Source organism: Mobula hypostoma, chromosome 2 (genome assembly GCF_963921235.1).
Source record: "Mobula hypostoma chromosome 2, sMobHyp1.1, whole genome shotgun sequence".
In the NCBI taxonomy this organism is placed as follows: Eukaryota; Metazoa; Chordata; class Chondrichthyes; order Myliobatiformes; family Myliobatidae; genus Mobula; species Mobula hypostoma.
Genome location: NC_086098.1, coordinates 160,036,375 through 160,055,708, shown reverse-complemented (window position 1 = coordinate 160,055,708; position 19,334 = coordinate 160,036,375). Strand labels below are relative to the sequence as shown.

General features: G+C 40.7%; 1 protein-coding gene across 1 annotated transcript in view; it reads right to left on the bottom strand.

Moving 5' to 3' along the window:
* Window positions 1-19,334, bottom strand: part of ahcy (adenosylhomocysteinase) — a 116,858-nt gene that overhangs the window by 37,423 nt on the left and 60,101 nt on the right. The window contains exons 7-8 of the mRNA XM_063040939.1: window positions 18,471-18,558; window positions 12,184-12,301 (exon numbers count right to left, since the gene is read on the bottom strand). Coding sequence (XP_062897009.1) covers window positions 12,184-12,301; window positions 18,471-18,558 — 206 coding nt within the window. The remainder of the gene's footprint in view (window positions 1-12,183; window positions 12,302-18,470; window positions 18,559-19,334) is intronic.

The window sequence follows — 19,334 nt, the reverse complement described above, 5'->3', positions numbered from 1 at the left end:
CTAAATCTCCTCTGCACCCTTTCTATGGTTTCTACATCCTTCCTGTAGCGAGGCAACCAGAACTGAGCACAGTACTCCAAGTGGGGTCTGACCAGGGTTCTATATAGCTGCAACATTACCTCTCGGCTCCTAAATTCAATTCAACAATTGATGAAGGCCAATACACAGTATGCCTTCTTAACCACAGAGTCAACCTGTGCAGCTGCTTTGAGCATCCTATGGTCGTAGACCCCAAGATCCCTCTGATCCTCCACACTGCCAAGAGTCTTACCATTAATACTATATTCTGCCATCATACTTGACCTACCAAAATGAACCACTTCACACTTATCCAGGTTGAACTCCATCTGCCACTTCTCAGCCCAGTTTTGCAACCTATCAATGTCCTGCTGCAACCTCTGACAGCCCTCTACACTATCCACAACACCTCCAACCTTTGTGTCATCAGCAAAGTTACTAACTCACCTCCCCACTTCCTCATCCAGGTCATTTATAAGATTCACAAAGAGTAAGGATCCCAGAACGGATCCGAGGCACTCCACTGGTGACCGACCTCCATGCAGAATATGACCTGTCTACAACCACTCTTTGCCTTCTGTGGGCAAGCCAGTTCTGGATCCAAAAATCAATTTCCCCTTGGATCCCATGCCTCCTGATATTCTCAATGAGCCTTGCATGGGATACCTTGTCAAATGCCTTGGTAAAATCCATATACACTACATCTACTGCTCTACCATCAATGTATTTAGTCACATACTGTAAAAATTCAATCAAGCTCATAAGGCACAAGCAACACACATCAAAGTTGCTGGTGAAGGCACAACCTGCCTTTCACAAAGCCTTGCTGACTATTCCTAATCACATTATGCCTCTCCAAATCCTGCCTCTCAGGATCTTCTCCGTCAACTTACCAAACACTGAAGACTCACTGGTCCATAATTTCCTGGGCTATCTCTACTCGCTTTCTTAAATAAGGGAACAACACCTGCAACCCTTCAATCCTCCGGAACCTCTCCTGTCTCCACTGATGATGCAAAGATCATCGCCAGAGGCTCAGCATTCTCCTCCCTCACCTCCCACAGTAGCCTGGGGTACAGCTCATCTGGTCCTGGTGACTTATCCAATTTGATGCTTTCTTTTTCTTTTTAAATCTTTTTATTAATTTTTCAAAATTATAAACTCAATAACAAAGTTGGTACAAAGAGATTGGAAAAATTTTCATCAGCATATATAAAATGAATTTTAAGTAACAGAAACAAAAGACTTCCAAACTCATAATGAGATTAAACATTACAAAGAAATAAAAAGAAAATTAATATATAAACAAAAGAAAACCCCAAAAGAAAAAGAGAAAAAAAAAACCCAAAAAAAGGCAGAACAGGGCTAGACCAACAACTTGTATCAGACATGATCCATAATGTCGCTAACTCCGCTCCTCTCATCATATAAGTTTAGAAAAAAGATTCGGAAAGGTCAGATTACATCATATGAAAATGTTGCATAAAAGGTTTCCAGGTATCTTCAAATTTAACCGAAGGGTCAAAAATATCACTTCTAATTTTTTCTAAATTTAAACTTAATATGGTTTGAGAAAACCATTGAAATGTAGTTGGAGGATTAATTTCCTTCCAGTTCAACAAAATAGATCTTCTCGCCATTAAAGTAACAAAAGCTATAATTCGAGAGGCTAAAGAAGATAAGGATCTATGTTCTACCATTGGCAATCCAAAGATTGCTGTAATAGGATGGGGTTTTAAATCAAAGCATGGAACTGTTGAAATAATATCAAAAATGTCTTTCCAATATTTTTCCAAAACAGGACAGGACTAAAACATATGAGTTAAAGAAGCCACTTCAGAGTGACATCTATCACAAATAGGGTTTATATGGGAATAAAAATGAGCTAGATTATCTTTGGACATATGAGCACTGTGTACTATAAATTGTATTAAAGTATGTTTAGCACATAATAGAAGAAGTACTAACTGATTGAAAAATTTTATCCCATTCCTCTGTAGGTAGGGAAAATTGAAGTTCCCTTTCCCATTCATTTTTAATTTTATCAGATATATCTGGCTGTAATTTCATAATTTTATCATAAATTATTACTATTAATCCTTTCTGCAAAGGATTAAAACCTAAAATTTTATCAAGAATGCCAGAAGGATTTAAAGTCGGAAAGGTAGGCAACGTAGTATTTTAAAAATTTCTTATTTGTAAGTATCTAAAAAAAATGGAATCTAGGCAAATCAAATTTCTCAGATAACTGCTCAAAAGACATAAAGCAGTTATCCAAAAATAAATCATGAAAACATACTATGCCTTTCGTTTTCCATATCAAAAAGGCTTGGTCCATTACCGAGGGTTGGAAAAAAAAAATTAGATATAATAGGACTTGATAACATAAATTCATTCAGGCCAAAAAATTTACGAAATTGAAACCATATTCGCAATGTATGTTTAACTATAGGGTTGAAAATTTGTTTATTCAATTTAGATAGTGCAAAAAGGCAATGAAGTTCCTAAAATGGAGGCTAAAGAAACCCTTGTACAGAATGGCCTTCAAGTTTACCCAATGTGGGCTTGGAGTTGTATTCCAATCTTGTATCCAAAATATTAAGTATCGGATATTAATTGCCCAGTAGTAAAATCTTAGGACAGGCAATGCCAAACCACCCTCTTTCTTAGATTTCTGTAAATATTTTTTACTTAACCTGGGATTTCTATTTTGCCATGTATAAGAAGAAATTTTAGAGTCAATAGTATCAAAAAAGATTTAGGAATAAAAATCGGTATCACTTGAAATAAATATAAAAATTTGGGTAAAATAATCATTTTAAAAGCATTAATATGGCCAATCAGTGATAGAGAAAAAGGGGACCATGTAGTAATCAGTTGTTTAACCTGATTAATAAATGGTAAAAGGTTGAAATTGAATAGATCCTTGTCTCTTAGTAATTTTAACTCCCAAATAAGTAAAATAATCAGTAATCAGTCTAAATGGAGAATTTCTATAAATAGGAACCAGCATATTTAATGGAAAGAGTTCACTCTTACTTAGGTTCAGTTTATAACCAGAAAAGCTACTAAACTGAGCAAGCAAAGTTAATACTGCCGGAATAGATTTTCCTGGATTAGAAATATATAATAGTAGATCATCTGCATATAGTGATAATTTATGAGTCTCATTTCCACGGGTAATGCCAAACATATTAGGGGAGTCACGAATGGCAATAGCTAGCGGTTCCAAGGCAATATCAAATAATAATGGACTAAGAGGGCAACCCTGCCTAGTACCACGGAATAAATGAAAAAAAGGGGATCTTTGGTTGTTAGTAAATACTGAGGCCAAAGGGGTAAAATATATCAGTTTAATTCAGGAAATGAATATCGGACTAAAATTAAATTTCTCAAGGGTATTGAATAAATATACCCATTCAACTCTATCAAAAGCTTTTTCAGCATCCAATGAAATGACACATTCCGGAATTTTGGGTGAAGGCGTATGAACGATATTCATTAATCTCCTAATATTAAAAAAAGAGTAATGGTTCTTAATAAATCCAGTTTGATCAGCAGAAATAATTTGGGGTAATACATTCTCCAATCTCATTGCCAATATTTTAGAAAAAATCTTAGAATCGACATTCAGCAGAGATATAGGTCTGTAAGATGCACATTCAGTAGGATCCTAATCTTTTTTAAGAATTAGGGAAATAGAAGCTCAATAGAAAGATTGTGGTAATTTACCTATTGAAACTGCATCCCTAAAAACACTACAGAGCCAAGGAGTTAGTGTAGTTGAGAAAAATTTTAAAAATTCTACTGTAAATCCATCTGGACCAGGTGCTTTACCTGAATTCACTGAAAAAATAGCATTCTTTATTTCCTCTACTGTAATAGGTACATCTAAGTTTTGAACGTTCATTAGATGATAATTTTGGAATATTCAATTTCTTAAAAAATTCATGCATTATAGTGGAATCATCAGGAAATTCTGATTGCTAAAGGAAGGTATAAAATTCTTGAAAGGATTTATTAATCTCGTCATGGTCAACTGTCAAAGTGCCATCTCGTTTACGAATTTTAAGAATCTGTCGTTTAACCGAGGCAGATTTCAATTGATTAGCTAAAAGTTTCCCAGTTTTATCACCATGTATATAAAATTGACTCTTAGTTTTGATTAATTGACTTTCAATTGAAGATGATAATAAAAGGTTATGTTCCATTTGAAGTTCAACTCTCTGTTTATAAAGTTCTTGATTAGGAGCTATAGAATATTTCTTATCAACTTCTTTAATCTTGTCAACCAGTTTAAGTATTTCCTTATTAGTTCGCTTTTTTAGTCCAGCAGTGTATGAAATAATTTGTCCACGAATATATGCTTTAAAGGTATCCCAGAGGATCCCACTGGAAATATCATCCATGGAATTCGTTGTAAAGAAAAACTTAATCTGTTCATCAATAAACCTAACGAAATCTGAATCTTGAAGCAAAGAAATATTAAATCTCCATTGTCTAGAATTAGTAGATATATCCCTTAAGTTAATAAATAATTTCAACAGTGCATGGTCAGAAACAGCAATAGAATCATATTCACAACCCGTAACAAAAGGAATTAATCGAGAGTCAATAAGAAAGTAGTCAATTCTTGAATAGTGCTGATGTAGATGTGAAAAAAAAGAGAACTCTTTGTCATTCGGATGTAAGAATCTCCAAATTTCTGAGATTCCAGAGTCGATCATAAGAGAGTTAATGAGGGTAGCCAATTTATTCGGAAGTGCTTGATTAGACTTGGATCTATCAACAAAGGATTTAAACAACAATTAAAATCACCACCCATAATCAGCATATAGTCATTTAAGTTGGGAAGAGATATGAGGAGATTCTTAAAAAAATCAGGACAGTCAACATTTGGGGCATAAACATTGAGCATAGCAACTTTTTTGTTAAATAGCAAGCCAGTAATCAACAAAAATCTGCCATTAGAATCTGAAATTGTCTCAGTGCGTAAATGAAATTGACGAATCTATGAATATAGAAACGCCTTTTAGTTTAGCTTGTGAATTCGCATGATACTGTTGGTCCTTCCAGAATCTAAAGAAACGTTGATTATCCTCTTTCCAGACATGAGTTTCTTGTACAAAAATAATATGAGCATTCATCCTATGGAATACTTTAAAAATTTTCTTCCGTTTAACTGGGTGGTTTAAACCATTTGTATTCCAAGAAACTAAATTGATAGTCTTATCCATCATAATGAGCTCGAGTATAAAGTATGTAAAGGGTTAACCAGAGTAGAGACTCATGACCCCGGAAGAGGAAAAAAGGTCCAAAGTGGAACTGGAAGTTACGACATTTCAGACATTTTGGTAGTTTCTGGTCAGCCCGTTTAAAAAGAAAAAATGAAAAAGAACTAAGAGGAAAAATACCACCAACCTCCCACAAATCCCCAGAAAAAAGCCAGACAGTGGCCAATGCTAAATCTAAGACTAAACCTACCCCCATCTTTCCGGAGGGCAACCCAACAGAAATATGTTTATCAAGAAAAACACCACACTTATGGAAAAAAGTAAAAACTAGCTATAACAAGAAAAAAAATCTTAAAGCGATTAAAAGCATCGAATAGTTCCTTGCTACTCATTTCAAAAAACATCAAACATTAAATCATATTACTATATTAACTTTTCAAATATAAATGATCGGAAATGACGTGAGAAACAGCAAGGATTCTAGGGAGAAGAGAAAAACAATCCTCCATATTAAAATATAATACTTTAGTAACATTTCAAAAAGAAAACAACCATTAAACTTGTAACTAAATAACTACCCAAAGGTATTAACAGTAAGATATACAGGATCACTAACAGAAAAGCTTAATATCGTTTAACTATATAAAACGAACCTACACTGCCAGATCGAGAAAACAAAACCTCGAACTAAACAATCAGAGACGAGAGAAAAAACCAAACAGTACATTGATTAATCCTCCATAAAGGGAGGCAGATCATTGAGAAAACTTTGGGCTTCCATCGGATTTTTTAACAGACTGCGCGAGTTATAACTACTCTCAGACGGGCTGGAAACAGTAGCGCTATTTTATAGTCCCATTTTATAGCCCCGACGATAAAGTTCTGCCATTTGAGGTTTAAAAGCCATCCGTTTTTTCAGTACATCTTGGCTGTAGTCTTCAACAATTCTGAACTTGAAATCTTGAAATTCAATCATACCTTTCTTCCGAGCCGCTCGGATAACTCGTTCCTTCTCGTGGACATAATGAAACCAAATAATGATCGGTCTCGGTTTGACCGATTTCTCCGGATTAAAACGGAATGAGCGATGAGCACGATCTAATATCGTGGTTCTTCCATATATCAGAGCCAAACACATCCATTAGCAATTTAGAAAAATATTTGGTAGGATCTCCCTTCTCCACATCCTCAGGAAAACCAATTAATTGCAAATTCTGTCGTTGGGAACGATCTTCAAGATCGATAGTCTTAGCTTGATAGCGTTCCAATTGCTGAGTTACCGAAGTTAAACTTTTTTCATGTGCATCAATTCTTTTTTCTCTTTTACGGCCATCTTCATCTAATTCCGAAATTCTGACTTGATGTTGGTCGATTTCACGTCTGAATGTTCTTGATTCTTCTTTCCTCAAATTCAACGCTTCTTCAATAGCGGTGAGTCTTCAATTAACTGTATCTTCTAAAAGTTTCTTCATTAGTTCCATAGTTACCAGAGTTTCCTTCGAAGTTCCAGGATCACCATTTTTTTTCCCGTTCCCGGCGGAACCTTTCCCTTCTTTAACTTCTCGTGCTCTGGTGTTCATTTTCAATCAGTAAAAGTCGTAGTTCAATAATATAGATCGTTTAGTGTAGGTATAGGTAAGTAAGAGTGGTTACATGTAAGAAAGTAAAGGATATAGAGCAACGCCCAAATGCAGCTCACTCCATGAGTCCCCTGCCAGAAAATCCTTGATGCTTTCTAAAAGCTCCAGCGCATCCTCTTTCTTAATATCTACATGCTCAAGCTTTTCAGTCCGCTGGAAGTCATCACTACAATCACCAAAATCCTTTTCCACAATGAATACTTTACTTTAGTATTCACTAAGTACCTCTGCTACTTCCTCCGGTTCCGTACACACTTTCCCACTGCCACACTTGATAGGTCCCACTGCTTCACGTCTTATCCTCTTGCTCTTCACATACTTGTAGAATGCCTTGGGGTTTTCCTTAATCCTGCCCGCCAAGGCTTTCTCAATGCCCCTCTGGCTCTCCTAATTTCCTTTCTAAGCTCCTTCCTGTTGGCCTTATTATCTTCTAGATGTCTAAGATTACCTGGCTCTCTGAACCTTTCATAAGCTTTTCTTTTCTTCTTGACTAGATTTATTACAGCCTTTGTACACCATGGTTCCTGTACCCTTCCATCCTTTCCCAATCTCATTGGAACGTACGCAAATATCCCTGAACATTTGCCTTTCCCTGAGAACATCTGTTCCCAATTTAGGCTTCCAAGTTCCTGCCTGACAGCCTCATAATTCCCCTTACTCCAATTAAATGCTTTTCTAACTTGTCTGTTCTCATCTATCTCCAATGCTTTTGTAAAGGAGATAGAATTGTGATCACTATCTCCAAAATGCTCTCCCACCGAGAGATCTGACACCTGACCAGGTTCATTTCCCAATACCAAATCAAGTACAGCCTCTCCTCTTGTAGGCTTATCTACATATTGTGTCAAGAAACCTTCCTGAACACACCTAACGAACTAACAACTAACGACCCATCTAAACCCCTTGCGCTAGGGACAATATTTATAATATTTATATTGCCAATCGATATTTGGGAAATTAAAGTCTCCCACCACAACAACTTTCCAGGATCTGTTTCCCTTTCTGCTCCTCGATATCCCTGTTACTATTACGCAGCCTATAAAAAACACCCAGTAGAGTTATTGAACCCTTCTTGTTCCTAACCTCCACCCACAGAGACTCCGTAGACAATTCCTCCATGACGTCCACCTTTTCTGCAGCCATGACACTATCTCTGATCAACAGTGCCATGCCCCCACCCTGTCCTTTCTGAAACATCTAAAGCCCGGCACTTGAAGTAACCATTCCTGTCCCTGAGCCATCCAAGTCTCTGTAATGGCCACCACATCATAGCTCCAAGTACAGATCCACGCTCTAAGCTCATCCGCTTTGTTCACAATACTCCTTGCATTAAAATAGACACATCTCAAACCGTCGGTCTGAGCTCATCCCTTCTCTATCACCTGCCTATCCTCCCTCACGCACTGTCTCCAAGCTTTCTCTATTTGTAAGCCAACCGCCTCTTCTCCAGTCTCTTCAATTCGGTTCCCACCAACAATTCTAGTTTAAGCTTTCCCCAGTAGCCTTAGCAAACCTCCCCACCAGGATATTGGTCCTCCTGGGATTCAAGTGCAAACCGTCCTTTTTGTACAGGTCACACCTGCCCCAAAAGAAGTCTCAATGATCCAGAAATCTGAATCCCTGCCCTCTGCTCCAATCCGTCAGCTACACATTTATCCTCCATCTCATTCCATTATTATACTCACTGTCACGTGGCAGTGTTATGGGTCCACAGTTTCGATTCCTGTGCATGTCACATGATATTAGTTTCATTTACTAAGTGTGATGTATCTATAGTCTTATTTTGCTGGAAGCTTGTAGTTTTGATTCCTGGGGGTGCTACATGTTTTACTGAGAATTCATGACTTCGTTTCTGTGACAGTCATGTGATGACATATTCCCAACTGTATAAAAAGAGTCGCTGCCGTTTAGTGGGCAGTTGCTCATTAGGGAGTGTTAAGAAATCGACCGGAAGAGAGCCAGAGTGAAGATTGCAGGCTTCGAACGAACCCAAAGGATTGGGTTAGCCGGCAGCACTTTGCACTTCCAATGTGACTAACATTTCGTATAATACATACGTGGGTTGTGGCACACACTTTTGGTTAATGTTAACACACAATGGTCTTGGGTGTTGTGTGGTGACCATTTCGGCGAAAGGGGCATTCCCTGCCAGTTACTCTGTGAAATCTCGGTCTTCTTGGACTCCACGGCTGCAAACTCTGGTAACTGTTTCTTCAAGATTGCCTCTCCACCGTATTGCGAATCTCCAAGATAGTCTCTTCGTTGTTTCGTAACTATACAAGTCTTATCTCTCACTCATTTCATAAATCCCCTGGACTTCCTAAACTGTCACTCAGACTGTGCTTGAGTAAGACTTTGTTGAGAACTGTTTCTAAGTTTGACTGTTTGGGAACTATAGACGCGTAATGTCGTTAACTTCTGTTTAAGTTAGTCGTTTGTTTAATTTTTTATATTTCTGCGTAAATGTTAATAAATTTAGTTGTTTTGCATTAATTCCCCGACTCCATTCTACATCTATTGCTGCTGGTCCGTAACATCAGGCAGTAATCCCGAGATGACTACCTTTGCGGTCCTGCTTCTCAACTTCCTTCCTAACTCCCTGTAGTCTGTTTTCAGGACCTCTTCCCTTTTCCTACTATGTCATTGGTACCAATATGTACCACGATCTCTGGCTGTTCTCCCTCCCACTGCAGGATACCGTGGACGCAATCTGAAACTTCCTGGACCCCGACACCTGGAAGGCAAACTACCATATGTTTCTTTCCTGCATCCACAGAATCGCCTGTCTGACCCCTTAACTAGAGTCCCCTATCACTACTGCCTTCCTCTTCCTTTCCCTACCCTTCTGAGCCACAGGGATGGACTTTGTGCCAAAGGCACGGCCACTGTTACTCCCCCCCCCAGTAGGCTGTCCGCCCCAACAGTACTCAAGCAGGAGTACTTATTGTTCAGGGGGACAGCCACAGATGTACTCTCTAGTACCTGACTCTTCCCCTTCCCTCTCCTGACTGTGACCCACTTGTCTGTCTCTCGTGGCCCTGGTGTGACCACCTGCCTATAACTCCTTTCTGTCACCTCCTCGCTCTCCCTGACCAGGCAAAGGTCATCGAGCTGCAACTCTAGTTCCCTAACGCAGTCCCTTAGGAGCTGCAGCTCGACACACCTGGCACAGATGTGGCCATCTGGAAGGCTGGGAGACTCCAGGACTTCCCACATCTGACACCGAGTAGAACACCGGCCTCACACACATACTTCCTTTCCACAATTAACACAGGTAAACCTACCTCACCTCGTCCCGTTACCGCCAAAGCCCTCTCACTCTGCTACCATCACTCCACTGCCCGCTCCGAATGCTGCCCGCTGGATATGGCAGTCTTCTTTTTAAACTTTTCCCGCTCTACTTGTTGATGTCACACGCCTGCGCAGTCTTGCCTCTCTTTACCGAGTAGTAAAATGCCTTCGCTCCAGAAATCCTTAGCCGTTCCACTCGTAGCCTTCTTGCTTCGAATCTAAAACCGCTAAAGATTCCTTGCCTTTTTAAACTTTTCCCACTCTACTGGCTGATGTCACGTCACTTTCTTTGCATTCTTTCCAGCTTAAAAGGCAGCCACACAGATGACAGCAGTGGGCAATGGTGGGGGGGGGGGCGCACCTACAGGGGCCACACAGAACAGGGAATCAGATAATTAGCTGCTCGAGAAAGTGCACAGTTGGGTACAATTACAACACCTAATGGACATTTAGAAACATAGAAACATAGAAAATAGGTGCAGGAGTAGGCCATTCGGCCCTTCGAGCCTGCACCGCCATTTATTATGATCATGGCTGATCATCCAACTCAGAACCCAGCCTTCCCTCCATACCCCCTGACCCCTGTAGCCACAAGGGCCATATCTAACTTCCTTTTAAACATAGCTAATGAACTGGCCTCAACAGTTTGCTGTGGCAGAGAATTCCACAGATTCACCACTCTCTGTGTGAAGAAGTTTTTCCTAACCTCGGTCCTAAAAGGCTTCCCCTCTATCCTCAAACTGTGACCCCTCGTTCTAGACCTCCCCAACATCGGGAACAATCTTCCTGCATCTAGCCTGTCCAATCCCTTTAGGATCTTATACGTTTCAATCAGATCCCCCCTCAATCTTCTAAATTCCAACGAGTACAAGCCCAGTTCATCCAGTCTTTCTTCATATGAAAGACCTGCCATCCCAGGAATCAATCTGGTGAACCTTCTTTGTACTCCCTCTATGGCAAAGATGTCTTTCCTCAGATTAGGGGACCAAAACTGCACACAATACTCCAGGTGTGGTCTCACCAAGGCCTTGTACAACTGCAGTAGTACCTCCCTGCTCCTGTACTCGAATCCTCTCGCTATAAATGCCAGCATACCGTTCGCCTTTTTCACCGCCTGCTGTACCTGCATGCCCACTTTCAATGACTGGTGTATAATGACACCCAGGTCTCGTTGCACCTCCCCTTTTCCTAATCGGCCACCATTCAGATAATAATCTGTTTTCCTATTTTTGCCAGCAAAGTGGATAACTTCACATTTATCCACATTAAATTGCATCTGCCATGAGTTTGCCCACTCACCCAACCTATCCAAGTCACCCTGCATCCACTTAGCATCCTCCTCACTGCTAACACTGCCACCCAGCTTCGTGTCATCCGCAAACTTGGAGATGCTGCATTTAATTCCCTCATCCAAGTCATTAATATATATTGTAAACAACTGGGGTCCCAGCACTGAGCCTTGCGGTACCCCACTAGTCACCGCCTGCCATTCTGAAAATTTGAACAAGTTCATGGTTGGGTAAGGTTTACAGAGCTGTAGATATAATAATTTTTTTACGCAGGGGTTCCCAGAAACCTGAAAATTATTTCAAGAGCTCCTCCAGGGAAAAAAGGTTGAGAACTGATTTCTTGTTCATCTGCTTGTCAGGAACTGTTTTGTTTGAAGCAGATTCGGCAGTTAGGGACTGTACCAAAAGTGTACAGTGATTGTTTAACAACTTTTGCTTACTTTAGCCAACTTCATAATTAGCCTTTAAAAATTTATGAATGTCTTCATTTGAGTTCATGAAGGTCTACATGTATCAGCATTTTTGACCACCCTATGGAAATTATCCACTGACTTGTGCTCTAATTGCTGCTCGCCGTGTTGTTGGGAAAGCACTCTTCAAGAGTGGATATGACAATTATCCTGCAAAAATACTTTGTGCCATATTGGGTCAAGTTGGAACTGGATCAAAGCCAAACACTCTACAGTGAAGTGCTTAGAAAAGCCAACCTACCTGAGGTTTAATGTTCACCTTCTTTGCAGCATTCTTAGTCAGCCATTTAACATCCAGCTCAATATCGAAATGACCAATGTTACAAACAATTGAATCATCCTTCATTTGTTCGAAGTGCCTGAGAAGGGATCAAATTGGTATGTACAAAATTGTGAGGGGCGTCGTTACAATAAATAGTAAGACATAGTTGTATCTGTGATCAGAGAATATAGGTTTAAGGGAGAGGAAATTTAAGAACAGAGAATATACAGCATAGTACAGACCCTTTAGCCCACAATGTTGTGGTGGCCTACCTATACCTGCTCTATGAACAATCTAATCCTTTCTCCTTCCCCCACCCCACAGCCCATAACCCTCCATCTTTCATACATCTATGTGTCTATTTAAGAAGTCTCTTAAATGTTTCTTGCATCATCCTCTACCACCAACCCCGGCAATGCATTAAAGGCACACACCACCTGCGTCTGACATCTACCCTAAACTTTACTCCACTCACCTTAAACTGATGCCTTCTGCTGTTTGCCATTGCAATCCTGGGGAAAAAGGCATTGACTGTCTATTATCTTATACACCGCATCATCCCCTCTCATTCTCCTTCACTCCAAAGAGAAAAGCCCTGGCTTGCTCAACCTCTCTCATAAGACATGGTGTCATCCAGGCAACATCCTGGTAAATCTAAAGCTTCTACTTCTTTCCTATAATTGAACAACCAGAACTGAACACAATATTCCAAGAGTGGTATTACAGAGCTGCAGCATTGCCTTGCTGCTCTTGAACTCAATCACCCGACTAATTTGCTGATGAAACTAAACTGAGTGGAATAGCAAATTGTACAGAGGGATACAGATAGGTTAAGCGAGTGGGCCAACGTCTGGCAGATGGAATACAATGTTGGTAAATGCGAGATCATCTACTTTGGAAGAAATAATAGAAGAGCAGATTATTATTTAAATGGTGAAAGATTGCAGTATGCTGTTGTACAGAGGGACTTGTTAGTGCTTGTTCATGAATCGCAAGAAGTTGGCTTGCAGGTACAACAGGTTATTAAAAAGGCAAACAGAATGCTGGCCTTCATTGCAAGAGGGATTGAATTCAAGAGCAGGGAGGTCATGCTGCAACTATACAGGGTACTGGTGAGGCCACACCTGGAGTACTATGTGCAGTTCTGCTCTCCATACTTGAGGAAGAATATACTGGCTTTGGAGGCAGTGCAGAGGAGATTAACCAGGTTGATTCCAGGGATGAAGGGTTAACCTATGAGGAGAGATTGAGTTGCCTGGGACTATATTCTCTGGAATTCAGAAGAATGAGAGGGGATCTCATAGAAACATACAAAATTTTGAAATGGATAGATAAGATAGAAGTAGGAAAGTTGTTTCCAATGGTAGGTGAGACTAGAACTAGGGGACATTGCCTCAAGATTCAGGGGAGAAATTTAGATGAGATGAGGAGAAACCTTTTCCCCCAGAGAGTGGTGAATCTGTGGAATCCTCTGCCCAGGGAAGCAGTTGAAGCTTCCTCACTAAATATATTTAAGATAGTCAGATAGAATTTTACATAGTAGGGGAATTAAGGGTTATGGGGAAAAGGCAGGTAGATGGAGCTGAGTTTACAGACAGATCAGCCATGATCTTATTGAATGGTGGGGCAGGCATGATGGGCCAGATGGCCTACTCCTGCTCCTATTTCTTATGTTCTTATGGTAGACACAGGAGATCCAGTAGACGTGGTGTACTTGGATCTTCAGAAGGTCTTTGACAAGGTGCTGCACATGAGGCTGCTTAGCAAGGTAACAGCCTATGGAATTACAGGGAAGTTACTAGCACGGGTGATGCATTGGCTGGTCAGCAGAAAACAGAGTGGGAATAAAGTGAATTTAAAAATGCAAACACGAGGAAATTTGCAGATGCTGGAAATTCAAGCAACACACCCAAAATGCTGGTGGAATGCAGCAGGCCAGGCAGCATTTATTGGAAGCTGTACAGTCGATGTTTCGGGCCGAGACCCTTCGTCAGGATTAACTGTAAGAAGAGCTCCATCCCTCCCCCTCCTGTCTTCTCCTATCATTTCAGATCTCCCCCTCCCATTTTCAAATCTCTTACTATCTCTTCTTTCAGTTAGTCCTGACAAAGGCTCGGCCCAAAACGTCGACTGTACCTCTTCCAATAGATGCTGCCTGGCCTGCTACGTTCCACCAGCATTTTGGGTGTGTTGTAGGAATAAAGGGATCCTATTCTGGCTGGCTGCCGGTTACCTGTGGAGTTCCATAGGGGTTGCTGTTGGGACCGCTGCTTTTCACAATACCTGTCAATGATTTGGACTAATGGATTTGTGGCTAAATTTGCCAATGACACAAAGATAGGTGCAGGAGCAGGTAGTGTTGTGGAAACAGAGAGCCTTAGATAGTTTAGGGGAATGGCCAAAGCGGCAAATGAAATACAATGTTGGAGTGTATGGTCATGCACTTTGGTGGAAGAAATAAATGGGCAGACTATTATTTAGATGGGGAAAGAATGCAAAATGCAGAGAAGCAAAGGGACTTGGGAGTCCTTGTGCAAGATACCCTAAAGGTTAATCTCCAGGTTGAGTCGGTGGTGAATACAATGTTGACATTCATTTCTAGAGGTACAGAATATAAGAGCAGGGATGTGATGTTGAGGCTCTATAAGGCACTCACGAGACCACAATTGGAGCATTGTGTGCAGTTTTGGGCTCTCTATTTTAGAAAGGATATACTGACATTGGAGAGGGTTCAGAGAAGATTCACAAGAATAATTCCAGGAATGAAAGGGTTGCCATATGAGAAACGTCTGGCAGCTCATGGGCTGTATTCCCTGGAGTTCAGGATAATGAAGGGGGGAATCTCAGAAATGTTCTGAATGTTGAAAGGCCTGAACAAATTAGATATGGCAAAGTTATTTCCCATGGTAGGGGAGTCCAGACAAGAGGGCATGACTTCAGGATTGAAGGATGTCCATTTAGAACAGAGATGCAGAGAAATTACTTCAGTCAGAGGGTGGTAAATCTGTGGAGGCCAAATCATTGGGTGCATTTAAGGCAGAGATAGATAGGTTCTTGATTAGCCAGGGCATCAAAGGGTATGGGGAGAAGGCAGGGGGTGGGGATGACTGGAAGAATTGGATCAGCCAATGATTGAATGGTGGAGCAAACTCGATAGGCTGAATTGCCTACTTCCGCTCCTATATCTTATGGACTAATGAAGGTCAACAGACCACATGCCTTCTTAACCATCCTGCCAACTCACAGCAACTTTGAGGGATCTCTGGACTTGAACTTTAAGATCCCTGTTCCATTAAGAATCCTATCACTAACATTGTACTCACCTTCATGTTAGACCTTCCACAGTGCAGCACTTCACACTTTTCCAGATTAAACTCCATCTGCCATTTCTCCCCCACCCACCAGCTCTGCCTATATTCTGTCGTAACCTACAGTAATCTTCCACATTATCCACAACACCAATTTTCATCTCATCAGCAAACTTACTAACTCACTCTTCTACTTCCTGATTTATAAAAATTCACAAAGAGCAAGGGTCCCAAAACAGATCCCTGTGGAACACCACTAGGCATCCACCTCCAGACAGAATATGCTCCATCTACTACCACCCTCTACCTTGTGTGGGTAAGCCAAGTCCATATCCATGCAAGCCAAGTTTTCCTGGATCCCATGCCTCCGGACTTTCTGGACGAGCCTGCCTGCCCCTCACAAAGACATGCCGACAATCCCAATCAGTCTGTACTTCTCCAAATGCCGGTAAATCCTGTCCCTAGAGTCCTCCTTGTTAGTTTGCCCACCAGTGATACAAGAATTGGAGGAGACTTTTCAACCAGGTGATTATCTTTAGTGGTAGTAGTGGAAGGCACTCACATGCCATGCACTCACATTGACATGCCATGGTATAGAAAATTAGACATCAACTGTTGGAAAATGATACCTGATGGCTAATGTGAGCAGAGAACTACAGGATCTGTTCCTGTACTGACTATGAGACATTATACAGATCTTAGCTATTCCAACTAGCCCTTGCACACTGACGTTCCTCATGACTGCACCAAGGATGCAAGCTATATCGAGTTGAAATGAGAAGTTTATGGTATATACAATCTGGCCAAATCACAGTTCTGACCAACTCCTTGTACACAGATGTACAGTTGAGCTAATTACAGCCTTTCAGTCAACAAATTGTTACAGAATTCACAAATCACTTTGCAAAAACTAAAGATACAGAAGTTTACTCTTACAGAACTTTAGTGAGACAAAGTAAATAAACTTTTTTCTCCAAATTCTTGTTACGTGAGCAGACAAGGTCTCTTTGCATTGCAGACAATTGTGTTCCTAGAAGGATGTCTTCTAGGAAAACAACCCTCCACAGATGGGCATCTTCTTAGAGTCCAGAAGAAAACAGTAGCCATTAGAAAGTAACCCAGACCTGCACACTATTAAATTGCATAACTGAGATTAGGCCACATTAATGTCCCTAAACTAATCTGCTTTGGGATAAAGCAGTGATCTGGTAAAACCTATTGTACTATATAGCAGTAAGGCCAAAAGGCATCTGGGAATAAATATTCACAAATGTGTTCTATCAAACTTACTGGCCAAAAATCTTGGTGAAAGGTAAAGGTCAAATCAGGCTATGGAAATTTACACAGTGCCTTCATTCAAATCAATACGCGTCAGGGTCAGCATTTGTAACTCATTACTATCTGCTGATCTGGCTGCGATATATCAATATTATGAAGGTATTCCATGAAAGTTTTGAGGTAAGGTGGCTAACAGTTCCCTAACAAGAAATTCAAGTTATTTGTAAGTCAGGTTGGTGTGCATTTTGAGGAACAATGGTTTTAATTGTATGTTCCTTTCTTTCTAGTGACAATAGTTCTGCAAATTGCAAAGTTTACACTACATTTGTGAATGGCATACTGTGCATTTCACCATACACTGAGTGATGAGTATGGGCACGGACCAGTTACACAGAGTACTTCACCCTGGATTGCATTGACACAAGTCTTCTGGAAGTAGAGGCTACAAAAGGACTTGGACAGATTAGGAGAATGGGCGAAGAAATGGCAGATAGAATAGTGTTGGGAAGTGTACAGTCATGCACTTTGGTAGAAGAAATGGAAGGGTTGACTACTTTCTCAATAGAGAAAAATACAAAAAAAGTGAGGCACAAAGGGACGTGGGAATGCTTGCGCAGGATTCCCTGAAGGTTAATTTTCAGGTCGAGTCTGTGGTGAGAAAGGCAAATGCAATGTTCGCATTTATTTCAAGAGAACTAGAATATAAAAGCAAGGATATAATGTTGAGACTTTATAAAGTACTGGTGTGGCCTCACTTGGAGTATTGTGAGCAGTTTTGGGCCCCCTATCTTAGAAAGGATGTGCTGAAACTGGACAGGGTTCAAAGGGAGTTCACGAAAATGATTCCAGGTTCGAACGGCTTGTCACATGAAGAGCATTTTATGGCTCTGAGCCTGTATTCGCTGGATTTCAGAAGAATGACAGGTGACCTCATTGAAACCTTTCGAATGGTGAAAGGCCTTGATAGAAAAGATGTGGAGAGGATGATTCCTATGGTGGGAGAGTCTAATACCAAAGAACACCCTCAGAATAGAAGGGCATCCTTTTCGAACAGAGATGAGGAGGAATTTCTTTAGCCAGAGAGTGGTGAATCTATGAAATTCTTTGCCAGAGGCAGCTGTGGAGGCCAAGTCTTTATGTATATTTAAGGCAGAGGTTGATAGATTCCTGATTGGTCAGGGCAAGAAGGGATATGGGTGAAGGCAAGAGACTGGGACTGAGGAAAATTGATCAGCCATGATGAAATGGCAGAACAGATTTGATAGACCAAATGCCCTAATTCTGCTCCTATATCTTATGCTCAATGGAACTAGACTCACTCGAACAAAGGGAGAGTATTCCAGGTGAAAGACATCCATTGCAGAATACCGAGCACTAGTTGCCACAAGTATTTGGCTCAATTATCTTTGTTAAAGGTGTCTATCAGAACCTTGAGTGGGTGGAATGGACACAGCAATGCCTTTGAAAGTCAGTGAGGTTCTCGGACTTCTTCAGTAATGGTTAATTTGAACATCTCTGTGGACCAGATTACAGGAAATTTTTGAAAATCATCTGAAGTTCCAGAAATAACAGCACAATATCATTGAATAGTTCTTCAAAGTAGATTAGCGTTATAAATTGAGCAGTTATCAAGAGATACTTGCCCAGTTAAAGGCCAGCCCAGTGCCTGCTGCTTCTTACCTTCCTACAATGATATCCTTGCAGCCAGTTGTTGTCACAAAGATATTTCCTTCTTTACAAGCTTCATCCATTGTTGTCACCTCATAACCTACAGGGCAAAAGGAACCTGATCACTTCCAGAAGTAAAGGAAAACTAGCATTTTGCCATACAAACATTACTTGCTTTTGCTAGCAAGCCCAGCTGAACAATTTCTAATGACGGAAGGGCTGAAGACAGGTTTCTGACCATCACGCAGTAGCATTCACATCTGCGATGATGAAATGCTTTGAGAGGTTGGTCATGGCTAGAAACAACTCCTGCCTCACAAGGACCTGAACCCACTGCAGTTTGCCTATCGCCACAATAGGTCAACAGCAGAAGCGATCTCAATAGCTCTTCACACGGCCTTAGATAACCTGGACAATACAAACACCTATGTCAGGATGTTGTTCATTGACTATAGCTCAGTGTTTAACACTATCATTCATAGAGTCCTGATCGATAAGCTAAGGAACCTGGGCTTCTGTACCTCCCTCTGTAATTGGATCTTCGACTTCCTAACTGCAAGACCACAATCTGTGCAGATTGGTGATTGTTATGTACCCCTAGGGTTCATTTTTTCTGTGGACTATCGCTTTAAAAGGCCGAGAGAATGAGACTGATTTTTGGACACTGTTGGATTTCTGCTGACTGCAAAATTGCTTGGTTACTACCGTGAGAGAGGTGGAGTTCTTTGATGGACCAAGAATGCTTATAGTTTCTCGCAGCTTGTTTTGAATAAGCAAGGTCAGATGATCCTCTTACAGAGGCACACAACTCAGAGTCGAGATGGTTTCAATCAATGAAAGACACCAGTGAGTGGGGTCACTGGTTCAAACTTTCAA